General features: G+C 41.7%; 1 protein-coding gene across 1 annotated transcript in view; it reads right to left on the bottom strand.

The window, feature by feature from the left end:
• Positions 1 to 1381: 1381 nt before the first annotated feature.
• The window catches only part of THOC2 (THO complex subunit 2), a 66292-nt gene continuing 54435 nt past the window's right edge, over positions 1382 to 13238 (bottom strand). Inside the window, exons 33-39 of the mRNA XM_054995949.1 lie at positions 12622 to 12657; positions 5041 to 5178; positions 3749 to 3818; positions 3507 to 3664; positions 3164 to 3240; positions 3036 to 3083; positions 1382 to 1528 (exon numbers count right to left, since the gene is read on the bottom strand). Of these exons, the coding sequence (XP_054851924.1) occupies positions 3056 to 3083; positions 3164 to 3240; positions 3507 to 3664; positions 3749 to 3818; positions 5041 to 5178; positions 12622 to 12657 (507 nt within the window). The 3' untranslated portion in view covers positions 1382 to 1528; positions 3036 to 3055. The remainder of the gene's footprint in view (positions 1529 to 3035; positions 3084 to 3163; positions 3241 to 3506; positions 3665 to 3748; positions 3819 to 5040; positions 5179 to 12621; positions 12658 to 13238) is intronic.

Below are 13238 nucleotides of genomic sequence, written 5' to 3'. Positions count from 1 at the left end.
TTTAAAAGTTGGCTGAAACATGTTGATGGGGTGTCTCTCTCTCTCTATTTGGAGAGGCAGGGACGGGTTAAAAACTCCCCCCCCTCTGCTCTAAGAGTGTGAGTGTGTGTGTGTGTGAGAGAGAGAGAGAGAGAGAGAGAGAGAACGTCCCTTCCCTGAGGGGAGGCGGCTCGTCGCCAGGTTAAAAACTTTCCTCCCCTATGCTCTAAGTGTGTGGGGGGGCGCCCCTCCGCTTTGGCCTCCCCGATCCCTGATCGGAAATGGGACTTGATCGGTGTGGATCAGTGATCTGGGGTCGTCGCCGGCGCGGATCCACGATCAGCTTGATTGGTATTTTTTTTTGGATCGTGCCCAGCTCTAAGTGGGACCCATTGCTTGGCATAGAAAGATCAGACCAATGGTCCATCAAGCCTAGCATCCCCTACAGAGGTCAATCTAGTGCTCCTAAAAGATCTGCAAAAGACATGGCAACCCAGGTTTCTCCATGTTGCTGCTTTCCCTGTAACTAGTATTCAGGTTCCACTTAGCCATAGCTAGCAATCATTAATAAACCTCTACAAATTTGTCTAATCCCCCTTTAAAGCCATTCTTCAGTGCCTGTGAAGCAGAAAACTAATCTACTTTTCAAAAGGACAGAAGTAGATGAGGACAGCTAGGATTACAGTGCATAAACCACCTGAATAAGCAACACACACAATGATTTACGACCCATTGAGAAAACTATCGTTTATTTAGAAAAAAGGTTACACTGGTAGAATTCAGATAAAAAAATCGTTTTCCTTTTTAAAAATGTCATTGTGAAACGTTTTTGACGAAAGTCCAGCGATACAAAGCTCCTGCAGCTGTAGAATTGAAACCTAATCTTAATTTCTGTTTGGAAGAAAGTATTTCCCAATTTATCTAAAAACATGACAAACAAGGTGTAGTGAGGAACGATCGAGTGTAGGGTTGGCTTTTTTGTTTTTGAACAGGTCAATAGTGTGCACATAATATACAAATAAATCCTAAGCATTGCTCGAAAACAGTGCTCCCACTTGGTTTTAGTTTTTGATATTAAAAACAATAAATAAAAACTAGATTTCAATGAGGTAAATTCCAAAAGGTTCATATAACTGTTTATTTGTTGGTTTCCAAACACCTAAAATAATGCATTTCCAAATTGAAAAGGATTACTAACTCAGGCAGTATTGTTTGATAAACCTAGTATGTTGAACTCTGTACACATGAAAAACCTCATTTGCACGATGGCAACTGTTTGCAGCACATTGTGCTAAAATATGGAACATGTAACACTTTCAGCCAGGTACTGAAAATAAATGTTTTAAGAAACTAAGCGACAAGTTAAAAATACAGTAATGTACAACTCAACAATCAAATCTTCAGCAATGGGCAGGAAATAAAAGCAGAGAACTGAATAATTTAAGGAGATGCAGATGGGTCCTCTTCATTTGCAATCTTCTGTGCAATCTAATATTCTGGAAAATACATTTTTGATCACAGCTAGATGTCTTCCCAACTTCAACCTTGCCTAAAAATTAAAAAAAAAATAATTAAACATATTGTTTCAAGGAGCTCATAAGCTCCTTGCCATTTTTAACCAGGACTGAAAAATTTAGACTTGAACTTATATTTGCTCTCCCTTAGATAAATTGAACACTACAGTGTTTGTGCTTTTTATGTGGCATCAACCAACTCTGCCCCCCCCGCCCCCGCCCCCGCCAAAAGCTGACATGCCTCAAGGCATAATTCTATTCCCATAGCAGCAGTACTCCCTGAGCAGGAGAGGACTGGCACCAGGTTTGCTTGCAGTGGCTCAACACTGGCCCACAACTATTTGTAATGCGACATCAACTGTTCGCATACGGTCAAAACTGGGCAGAGAAGAAAGAGTGAGAATGAAGAGATTACTTGGTACAAACTGAATAAAGTAACAAGTAAGAATTCCACTAATTATATACTTTTAAAAATATTGTGTAAAACTGTCCTGGGGCCTCTCAAGAGAAGGGTTTTGAATTTTTGGTACATGGATTGTATGAGCAACAGTTTGGAGAGGACGTGTTCTCTTGTCCTTCTAAACAACTGTGCTAAGCATTGTTCTTACACAATACCTAGGAGCAATAAAGCAGATGAAGGTGGTAGTGGAAAAACATGTTTTCTCATTTAGTACTGAACTATGGGCTATACTGGCAGCATGGTGAATCGACAGCTGCCACTAAAAATGTCTGCCACTCATTTAGTCCTGCCCCCAACATCTAGAAGAACTTGCTCTGTGTCTTGAAATTATGACCTTCTGTGTTTCCCTGTCCCTCCTCCACATCATTGGCTGCTGATGGTAAGGTAAGTGGGGAAACATAGAACATTGTGACATTATGGAACAGGGTTATATCTGCTCGGTGAGGCACTAGTCTCAGGGGGACTGTTTTTGGCAAAGCTGTGCATTGATGGTCATGTCTACTTGGGCCCTGGAAGTGATCTACAGGTAAGAGATCTACATAGCTCTTCTTGGGAGAGAGATCCTCTCATATTGACTAGTATGAAACCCAATGCTCATTAGCTGCAGCCACATGAAGGAGAATCAGAAAAACAATTAATGAACACCAGGTCTAAAATATCTTGAAGTAGAAACAGTTAAACAGCTCACCAGTTCAAAGAAAGCTTCTTATAAAACTGGTAGAATGCTTTCAATTGGGTTATATAAATCCATGATAGCCAATGCCAATGGAGAATGGCAACCCACCACAGAAACTCACATCCTTTTTGTGCAAATATTTTGCTCCTCCTCCTCCCCCCATATGAGAAGGAAGGAAGGAAGGATTCATCTATATTTACAATCTCCCTGAACCTGAAATTGTGGTTCTCAACATTCCTCTCTGGAGAGGTGGCATATATATGTTCCAAACAAACAGCAGGGGCAACATTCATATGAAAAATACAGCCTGCTACTTTGTAGGAAAGGAGCATTCTCAACATGAACAGTTTTATTACAAATATCTTTTTAATCTCCAATGAAGAGGAATCTTCCAAGTTGCTCTTACCTTGGTCAGAACAGTGTTCATTATCTGTGCTTGTCTGAAGATTTATGAGTAGATCAAACATTAAGGGAAATTTATTTGTTTTTAAAAATCTCACAGCAGAAATAAAATGTCACCCAGTGAAAGGATATTGTTTCTTTTCTTCTTTGCCTCCAGTGCTGTCCCGCTTGTCTTTTTTCTCTGTTTTCTCCTTATCATGTCTGGACTCCTATGCAAAATACATACAGCAGAAAAATACAATTACCAATGCATGCACTCCTTTCATAGGACAGCAAAAGACTAAAGTATTCTGAAAACAAATCAAGAACTAAATCTACTTGTATAGAATGTCTACTTATTTTATTTGCAACATTATGAAACACTCTGGAGTACCAAAACTCAGGATCCTGGCCTTGTAATTCCAAACACTAGTATTTATTTTGGAGGAGCAAATAATCAGAGTTTACACACCCAAAAGAAGCAGAACCATCTTACCTTTTTGCTAGCAGAGGAGCTTTTCTCCATCTTTTCCACTTTGATGGACTCTCCTTTTTCTTTGCTTGAAGATTTTGATTTGTTTTTCTCCTTCTCCTTCTCATTTGAGCGAGGGGAATCAGAGGGACTTTCACTCTTGCTATGCTTGGAAGAAACAGCTGGAAAGACACAATTGCATAAATGTGATGACTCACAGCAGCAACTAGGCATATTGTGAAAAGGCCAAGCAAGAGAGGACATACTTGTTCCATTTTCCTCTTTCCGCCTTTTGGTGGAATCCTGGGGCACCTCTCGGTCACTATTTGAATGATCCTAGTCAGATACAACACAAACAGATTAAATTAATGGATTTCTAGAGTATCATACACCTTTAGCAGAATATAAATTTTAGCTAACTATTAAGCGTACATTACACTTTAAGCATATCATGTTCAAATGCTATTCAAAACACTGACATTTCAAATGTTAAGAAAGGCAACTTAACTTCTAACAAGAGCCTCTTGTAAAAATGAAATCAGTTTTCTGACTGCTTTAAGACAAGCAACCAAGAGCTTGCCTTTCTCAAAGTATATGACTCAGCACATTCACAGTTCTCAAAAGAACAAATAAGACTTTTTCAGACAACATAATTTGTCAAAGGAAGCCCAAGATCCTTCCTTATGCATTTCTGTAGGCATCTTGATCGAGCCTTAATACTGGCTTACTTGCTAGTCATTATCAACAGTGGCATTCTCTCAATGTACTTAATACTGGGGGGTGGGTGGGGGGAGCAAGATCCCTCCAGCTGAAAGTAAAATGCCGTGCCACTGCTCATGGGACACACCCTTTTTACATTCTCCCCAAGAAGCCATGACATTCAAAAAGTATTCTTTTTCTTCCTTCCCAACACTAACCTATTCCTGGAGTGTTTATAAACTGCAACGGCAGATTAGTGTGGTACTTTATTCCTAAAGGCCCATTTCTCTCCCTTTACGAACTGGGCTTTGCCAACTTGACAAAGAAGAAGCATCCCAGTAGTATAACATTCTACGAGCCATGAGAGCGCACTAACTTCTTTCCCCCCTTTAAACTGCCTACTTGAACCATAGTCACATGAAGTCTTCTATGTGTCTCAAGAAGAGCTAGAAGTTGCTTGGACACAGTTGCAATTGATTTCAAGTCAGGCATGCCAGTAGTCCTTTGCTTCTCCCCACTCCCATCACATAAACAGCCTGATGGACAACCTCCACATTTGGTCTAAAGGCAAGCATCTCAGTAAACAGGAGTTTCTTTACTCCACCCAAACTGGGGTTCTAAACCTTAGTCCACCCAGAACCTCCTATTATGTGGAGTAAACAAACTTCCAATTTGCCCAAGAACCCACATTTGGGTATCAAAGCAAATCTGAGTCTGACTAAGCTGGGAAGTTCTGTATCAAATGCTTGTGCCCAGTTGAAATTGAATTCTAGTTTGTTTCAACATCTGAATGCAGCCTTAGGCTCAAGGTAATAAATTGAAAATCCCTGATCTAAGCTAATATGCAGAGATCACAAACCCTTTTTCGATCTTTCCTCTCTTTTTCATCTTTCTTCTCTCTCTCTCTGGATCTTTCCCTTGACTTGTCCAAATCTTTCTTTTCCACTTCTCTCTCTTTACTCTTGGACAGTGTTGGAGCTGAGTGGTTAATGTAGTGCTGTTAAATTAAGGCAACATTACAAAGGATTAACGCATCATCTTGGATGTGGTACACTGAAGTAATTCCTTCCTGCACTAAAATCACACACATTATGCATTCCCCAATGTCCAGAAGCCGTAGAACTATTCCTATCACATACGTTGTTTCAACAAGTCCTTGACCACTTCAAAACCATAGATGTAAAATTTGTTTTCATAGAAAGGGTACAGAACAATGCTATGAGTTAACACAAAGAAGTTGTAAATTTCAAAAAAAAACCAAAACAGAAGTCAAGCAAGGACAACTGGGAGTTGAGGGTGGTGGTGGTGACAACAATCAAAGCTTGCTCTGTCCAAGATGTAGGTTCAGCCAAAGGAACCATTACAAGTTATTTGTTTAAATAAATAAAAGGGGGGGGCATGGCTTTGACGGTGTGCCATGCAGAAGCCATTATCTGTTGCTCCCATGTCTCTCACTCTTAAAATAACTTTAACTTATTAATTTGAAACAAATGAGTCTTGGAAAATGCCACCCAAGGCTTTGAAGGCTGAACAGAAACAAAAGAATGTCGGGGGAGCGTCTTCGTCAGAGGACTTCTTTGCTTCAGCAGAAGCAGCCAGCACCTCCATAGCCTCCTCGAGCCACGGAGATATAAACAATGCAGGCTAGTTCCTAACGACAACATTCTTATTAGAAGGCTTGGAGAAACAGTGTCAAGAATTAAAACAAGATATGATGGACATGATAACCCCTTTAGCTCACCGTATGGATGAACTGGAGACTCAGCATAAGCAAACTGCTCAAAAAGCAGCAGCAGCTTTAAAGAAACTTGCAGGATTGGAAAAAAAGATTGGAATAACTTCTCAAGACGGCTGGTCCAGAGAAAAAAACATGATACTGGATTCTCGTTTAAGAGATAAAAATTTAAAATTTCGTGGGTTTTCATCAAACTCTGAAGCAGCAATGGAACTCACTATTTTTATGGTGTCCTGGTTAGCTACTTAGCTAAAACTGGAGGGGTGTGTGTGATGTCTTTAACTGTGAGAGCCTACTAAGTTGACAAAACAACAAATATTTCTGAGGTGGCCTCTCCCAGTAGAGATATAGTGGTGGAGTTTGCTGATTACCGGACCAGGAAGAAAATCTTGATGGAAGCACGCCAGCAGAACAGCTTGGAATTCCAAGGAAGTAAGAGATCTGTATTTCCTGACCTCCCTTCAGAAATGCTCAAGATTCATAGAGACGTAAAACCCACTATTTCCAAACTGCAGGCAGCTGGGGTTAAATATCGTTGGCTACACACTGGCAAAATGTTTGTGGAATAAAACCAAGCTCAATATATTGCATATGAGCATGCTTCTGGAGCAGCTCTACTATCTGCACTGGGACTGTCTACTTTAGAGCAAGTGGGAACTAGAGCTGAAAAAAGAAAGACAATCTCCATTGACTTCAGCTAAAAGTAACAAATGTTTTGTTACTGAAGAAGGAGAAAATGGAGAAATAGAAATAAAGGGACTCTAAGTTCTAAACTCTGAAAAGTCTGGAGATGTTTCAATTAGTAAGCTGAATATGTAACGTTCTTGAATTTTCTGTATGCAAGGAGCTGGGGGATATGGGTAGCAATTAGGTATGTGCTCCCACATCACAGGTCTATGGGTGGAGTAGGATTTCTTTTTTTGGGTTTCTTTCCCAGCCCATCACTTGGTCTTCCCTAGACCTGCTTAGTTTTTTCAAGTCTCTGTACATGTACCTGTCTGATAATTAGTTGTATTATATGGTTTAATACAAGAAGGTAGAAGATCTCAAAGAACCTGAGAAGTTAGAGATTGTTGATTGTATCATAGCATTTAGAAATGATTGTGTTGTAAAGTTAAGTAAGGGAAAAAGAAGAACATAGCTTAAATATAGGACCAGCAATGACACTGTGCTATCACTATCTAATATTAACTCCAAGTTAGGTTGGGTGTGTATTGTAGATTCTCTATAAGGACTTGAAATAATATACTTCAAATGTATTTTGTTTGGTTCTGAGATAATACACTTCAAATGGATTTCTGTTTGGTTCTGTATTGTAATTAATTAGTTGTATATGGTTCTTCAATAAAACTTTATTTTTTTAAAAAATAAAAAAGTTAGGCCAGAGATATCACATACTTCTTAAAAGTTCATTAAACTCCTCTGAAAGATTAGAAGTTACTTTGATATTGTTGCAGGGGATTTTATAAAAGCTAAATGGAAGTGAAGGCAAGCAATGGAAAGTGGAACTTCTACAAACAGATTCCCCCCTCACTCCATATTTAATTTTTGTGAATTTATAAAAATCAATTACAGTGTTCAATAAGGGGGGGGGGGGGGGAGAGAAACACTTCACTTTTCCCTGAAATTGTGATGATCTTTTTTTAAAAAAGAAAAACAATACAGACTTCTGCCCTGATCTTTATTATTTACTTTTTTAAAGCTTAAATTATTTATTTGGGATAAAATCATTACAATCTGTGTTTTCCCAGCTCTTAGAAATTTAGTTCGTTAAGGGAGGTGCTTGGAGAGAGGCTCCAATTTTTGACCACATGTGATTATTTCTCAGGAGCCTCCTCACTATGAGACACAAAAAAAGAAACAACCCACTCTTTTAAAACACACCATTTATGTTATTTGTGGTGCAGTTTAATCTAGAATTATTCTAACTTAATTTAAAGCAAGTTTGTGATTCTGGTGATTCCCTAGTTAATACCAAAAAATTTTCTAGTGTTTCCACTTAGTGACTATCATATGGCCCAAGTGTATTCCCTGTTCTCTATCAAGAAGTCTGGAATACAACTTGCTTCCTAACAGTCCCCCTTTTGGAAAATTCAGTCTTCCTGGTCATTGCTGAAGTTAATAAGAATACTGGAATCGCTGGACCAAATCAAAGGGCCACATACTTCAAAAAATGTCACAATAAATAAACAGCCGCATTGGGACAAGTGACAGGTTATGGAAGACATCCAAGATGGGTTACATATTACAGTAGTTGCCAAGGAATCCCTGATCCTGAGCCCTACTGAAAAAGGTTTGGGAGATACCTTTCCTTTCCTTTAATTTGATTAAAGCTCCTTGACTAAAAGTCTTGAGCAGTCAAAACCCGTCTGTTGAATGACATCAACTTGACATAACACTAAAATAATAAAAGACTCTTGCAACAGCAAGGGTAAAATTCAGAGATCTATTAGATAAAAGGAGTAAAACTAACTCATATTGAAACAGAGCTGAAAAATTATCTAGGTACTGCGTTAAAAACCTATTTCTAAGACTAATATAAAGAGGGCACTCGAACATAGCGTGTATTAAAGGTACCAATTTTCCCTTGAGAACATCCACAAAGACAGTCTAATAAGGAACCTTCCTTAATCTTCCCTTCATAACAGCAGTGGGCTGCGCATTCGATCGACTTAATAAAAATGCTCTAAAATAATTTGGGGTAGTTAAGTAAAATGCATAGGAAGGTAACAATTTTGGTGCAGGCGAGAAATCATGTGCTCAAGTAATCTCTTTCTTGGATATTCTTCTTAATATAAGACTTAACAGGTGTGAATTTCAGACCCTGGATGGTATCAGGATTTAGTTCAATCAGATATTGTTTTGAATCAAGAGTCTTGAACCAAGTCAATTTATGAGAATCTACTTTCAATAAAGATAGGTATCCAGAGTTGCTATAGAGCAGGTTAAGATACAAATTGAAGGCCAATTGCCAAGCTTTGGCCTCCAAAGATGGTTGACCCAGTTCTGTTCGTAGGATCACTCAAGCTACAGATTTTGGTGATGGTTAGCTTACGAAGGAAGTGAGGGGAAATCTAAAGTTCATGGGTGGCACTCATTAGACTTGGTGGGACTCATTGTTGCCATGCTTGAACAAAGAGTTGCATGCACAGCCTACATTCTTTCTGCAGCCATACAACATAAAGGAAGAGGAGCACAAGCAAACAAACTGTTTTTTGGTTGTTGTGGATTTTCCGGGCTGTATAGCCATGGTCTTGGCATTGTAGTTCCTGACGTTTCGCCAGCAGCTGTGACTGGCATCTTCAGAGGTGTAGCACCAAAAGACAGAGATCTCTCAGCGTCACGGTGTGGAAAAGATGTTGGCAGATAATTTATATCTACTCAGGAAGGTGGGTTTGGGCTGAGTCATCCTGTAAGAGTTTCCCAGGGTATGGAATGCTAATGGAGGGAGGCTTCACTGTATCCTGAGGAGGTTCTTTTGCATATGGATTGGTGCTTGATATGCTAATCTTCTCTGCAGGGCTATTGTAGGATGTAGAGTATTTTGTTAGCCTGGTGTTTTTCAGGACTGGAAACCATGCTCTATTCATTCTTAAAGTCTCTTCTTTCCTGTTGAAATTGTGCTTATGCTTATGAATTTCAATGGCTTCCCTGTGCAATCTGACGAAGTAGTTGGAAGTGTTGTCCAGTATTTTGGTGTCCTGGAATAGGATACTGTGTCCTGTTTGAGTTAGGCTATGTTCAGCCACTGCTGATTTTTCCGGATGGCCAAGTCTGCAGTGTCTTTCATGTTCTTTTATTCTTGTCTGGATGCTACTCTGTGTGGTCCCAATGTAAACTTGTCCACAGCTGCAGGGTATGCGGTATACTCCTGCAGAGGTGAGAAGGTCTCTACTGTCTTTTGCTGATTGTAGCATCTGCTGTATTTTTCTGGCAGGTCTGAATACTGTTTGTAGGTTGTGCTTTTTCATAAGCTTTCCCATCTGATCAGTGATTCCTTTGATATATGGCAAAAACACTTCTCCTTTGGGAGACTGTTTTTCCTTAGTTGTCTGATTTATCCTTGGTTTAATTGCTCTCCTGATTTCATTTCTGGAGTAGCCATTTGCTTGAAGTGAGTGGTTTAGATGATTAGTTTCCTCATTGAGGAAGTGCGGTTCACATATCCATCTTGCATGGTCTACTAATGTTTGTATTATGCCTCTTTTCTGTCGAGGGTGGTGATTGGAGTTTTTGTGTAAGTACCAATCTGTGTGAGTTGGTTTCCTGTAGACCTTGTGACCTAACTGAAAGTTTGCTTTCAGGATGACCAAGGTATCTAGAAATGGAAGCTTACCCTCGATTTCTTTCTCCATGGTGAATTGTATGTTCAGTTGGATATTGTTGAGGTGGTTTAAAAACTCCATCAATTCTTCCTCACTGTGGCTCCAAATGATAAAGGTATCATCCATGAACCAGAACCAGACTGTAGGGATCTCTGAGAGATCCCCACTGAGAGATCTCTGTCTTTTGGTGCTACACCTCTAAAGATGCCAGTCACAGCTGCTGGCGAAATGTCAGGAACTACAATGCCAAGACCACGGCTATACAGCCCAGAAAATCCACAACAACCATCGTTCTCCAGCCATGAAAGGCTTCAACAATATATTGAAACTGTTTTTTCCTTGAAATTGGCCCCCAATTACCTTAGGGTTCTCTCAAATACAGTTTGAGAACTACCGGCAGACTGAATTAATATCGTTCAGACTGCTGCTAACTAATTACCTATTCCCAATTAGACATGGGCACGATCTGAATTACGATTTCAAAAAGTCCTCGATTTTGGCATTTGCTCCATCATGACTCAGCTAATCAGTTCTGTCCACGGCAACCGATCCAGCAGTCGGGAGTTTGCTTGTTCGGGACTTGATCAGATATATCGGTTTCTGTTCGGAATTGCAGACACTCTGACACCAGTAATTAATTCCCGGGGCAACGGAGTCAGGGGGGGAATGAGCTGTGTTTGCCCTCCTTCTGACGCCCTCGAAACACGAACGGAAGCCCAGCTTTCCTTGATTAGCAGGCTTCCTTCCAACCACGGAGCAGCAACCCAGGGGAGGGAGGGGGAAGGGGGTGGGCACAAAGGAAAGGCAAAAGGCAGCGTGGGAGGCTGGGAGGCCGCCTGCGCCGTTCGCCTTTCCCCAGGACAAGGGGCGTGTGGGCAAGCCAGCCGCCCCTTGTCCAGGGGAAAGGCAAAATGCAGTGTGGGAGGCCACCCGCACCATTTGTCTTTCCCCAGGACAAGGGGGGATGTACTAAAACAAATGACAGGATTGCCCATTGAAAATAATGGGAGAGGCTTGAATGCCCGTTGGAAATAATGGGAACCTGGAATGCCTATTGACTTGCATGGGCTCCATTGAAACACATTAGAGCAAAAAAAAGGTGCAAAGAAAACGTGGAATGGATTTTGAAGGAAACTCTCTGGGCCCAGACAGACTGTTCTGGGACTGGATTGACAGGCCCGAGTGTAATGACGGCCCCTGGGTGTGACAGAAGGGGTCTGGGACTGCAATGACAGGCCACACGCTGGAATGACGGCCCCTGGGTCTGTCAGAAGGGCTCTGAGACTGGAATGATGGTCCCTGGGTGAAAGTCTGGGGCCTGTCACTCCGGTCCCAGAGCCCTTCTGGCAGACCCAGGGGCCGTCATTCCAGGTAGGGGCCTGTCATTCCAGTCCCAGACCCCTTCTGTCACACTTAGGGGTCGTCATTCCTGTCAGGGGCCTGTCATTCAAGTCCCAGAGCCCTTCTGGCAGACCCACAGGCCGTCATTCCAGTCCCAGACCCCTTCTGTCACACTTAGGGGTCGTCATTCCAGTCAGGGGCTTGTCATTCCAGTCCCAGAGCCCATCTGAGACACCCAGGGGCCGTCAATACACTCAGGGGCCTGTCAATCCAGTCCCAGAACAGTCTATCTGGGCCCAGAGAGTTTCCTTCAAAATCCATTCCACGTTTTCTTTGCACCTTTTTTTTTGCTCTAATGTGTTTCAATGGAGCCCATGCAAGTCTATGGGCATTCCAGGTTCTCATTATTTCCAATGGGCATTCAATCCTCTCCCATTATTTTCAATGGGCAATTCTGTCATTTGTTTTAGTACATCCCACAAGGGGCGCGTGGGCAAGCCAGCCACCCCTTGTCCTGGGGAAAGGCAAAAGGCAGCGCAGGAGGCTGGGAGGCCACCTGCGCCGTTCGCCTTTCCCCAGGACAAGGGGCGCGCGGGCAAGCCGGCCGCCCCTTGTCTTGCGGGGCAGGTGAACGGCGCGGGCAGCCTCCGAGCCACTCGCGCTGCTGCCAGCTCCGCAGCGCACCGGGACAGCCGGCTTGCTGCGTGGGCGGGAGCGACTCAGGAGCGCGTGCAACAGCCTGACTACAGTTGCTCTAGGCGCTGGCCTCCCCGATTTCCGATTTTGGACCGGAAACGAGACTTGATCAGTTAGAATCGGGTACCTGCGTTCGGCGGCGGCGCAGAATCATGATCAGCTAAATCGGGATTATTTTTTGGATCGTGCCCATGTCTATTCCCAATGCACATTCACACTTTACTCATAATACCTCCTGCTGTCCCAACATGCCCATTAATAGCCCTTTAATGTACATCTTAAATGATCTGCTGTAACCATGAAAATGAACAAATCTCGCTGTGGCTGAATGAAAGATTCAAACCTTTGCTGAAGAGTCCTTGAGTTCGCTGAGGTTGTCCTGTAGAAAATGAATGGAGATGACACGTAAGCTCGCACATTTCTCAGAAACCACAGGAACTTGGGAGAGCAGGATCATACCCTCGAAACAAAAAACAGCTACTCCTTCTGGGAATAAGTCCAATGTTAATATTTCTCAAAGAAGAAAAGTTACATTCACATACCTATGCTAATTATATGAAGACTTGAAGAAATCTTATTCCGTAATGAATCCAAATAATTCTTTTAAAAAACTGCAAACCCACCCCACACCCCAAACTAAAGAATAATTTCAAATTTCTCACTCAGCTAAGCAACTGGGGGAAAATTATCTTCCATCTTAACGTTAAATGCATGGATAATGCTTCCCTTAAAGGTTATAATATAGCATTGCTTTTTTCGAAATGCAAAAACCAAGCCCCAACGGTTGCTGTCTCTGCTAAACACTTACACAGGAGCAAATCTCACTAATGTAATGGGACTTGCTTCCAAGCAAGGTGCATGCAGGACAGCAACATTATGATCAACTATTTGCTTATAACAGTAGAAAAGAGCAAAATTTCATTGGTTTTATAGGTGCTACTGGACTCTTGCTCTTTTCTG

The sequence above is a fragment of the Eublepharis macularius genome, chromosome 13 (assembly GCF_028583425.1).
Source record: "Eublepharis macularius isolate TG4126 chromosome 13, MPM_Emac_v1.0, whole genome shotgun sequence".
Taxonomy (NCBI): domain Eukaryota; kingdom Metazoa; phylum Chordata; class Lepidosauria; order Squamata; family Eublepharidae; genus Eublepharis; species Eublepharis macularius.
Note: the sequence above shows the minus strand (reverse complement) of the source record. Positions and strands in the feature narration are given on the sequence as shown.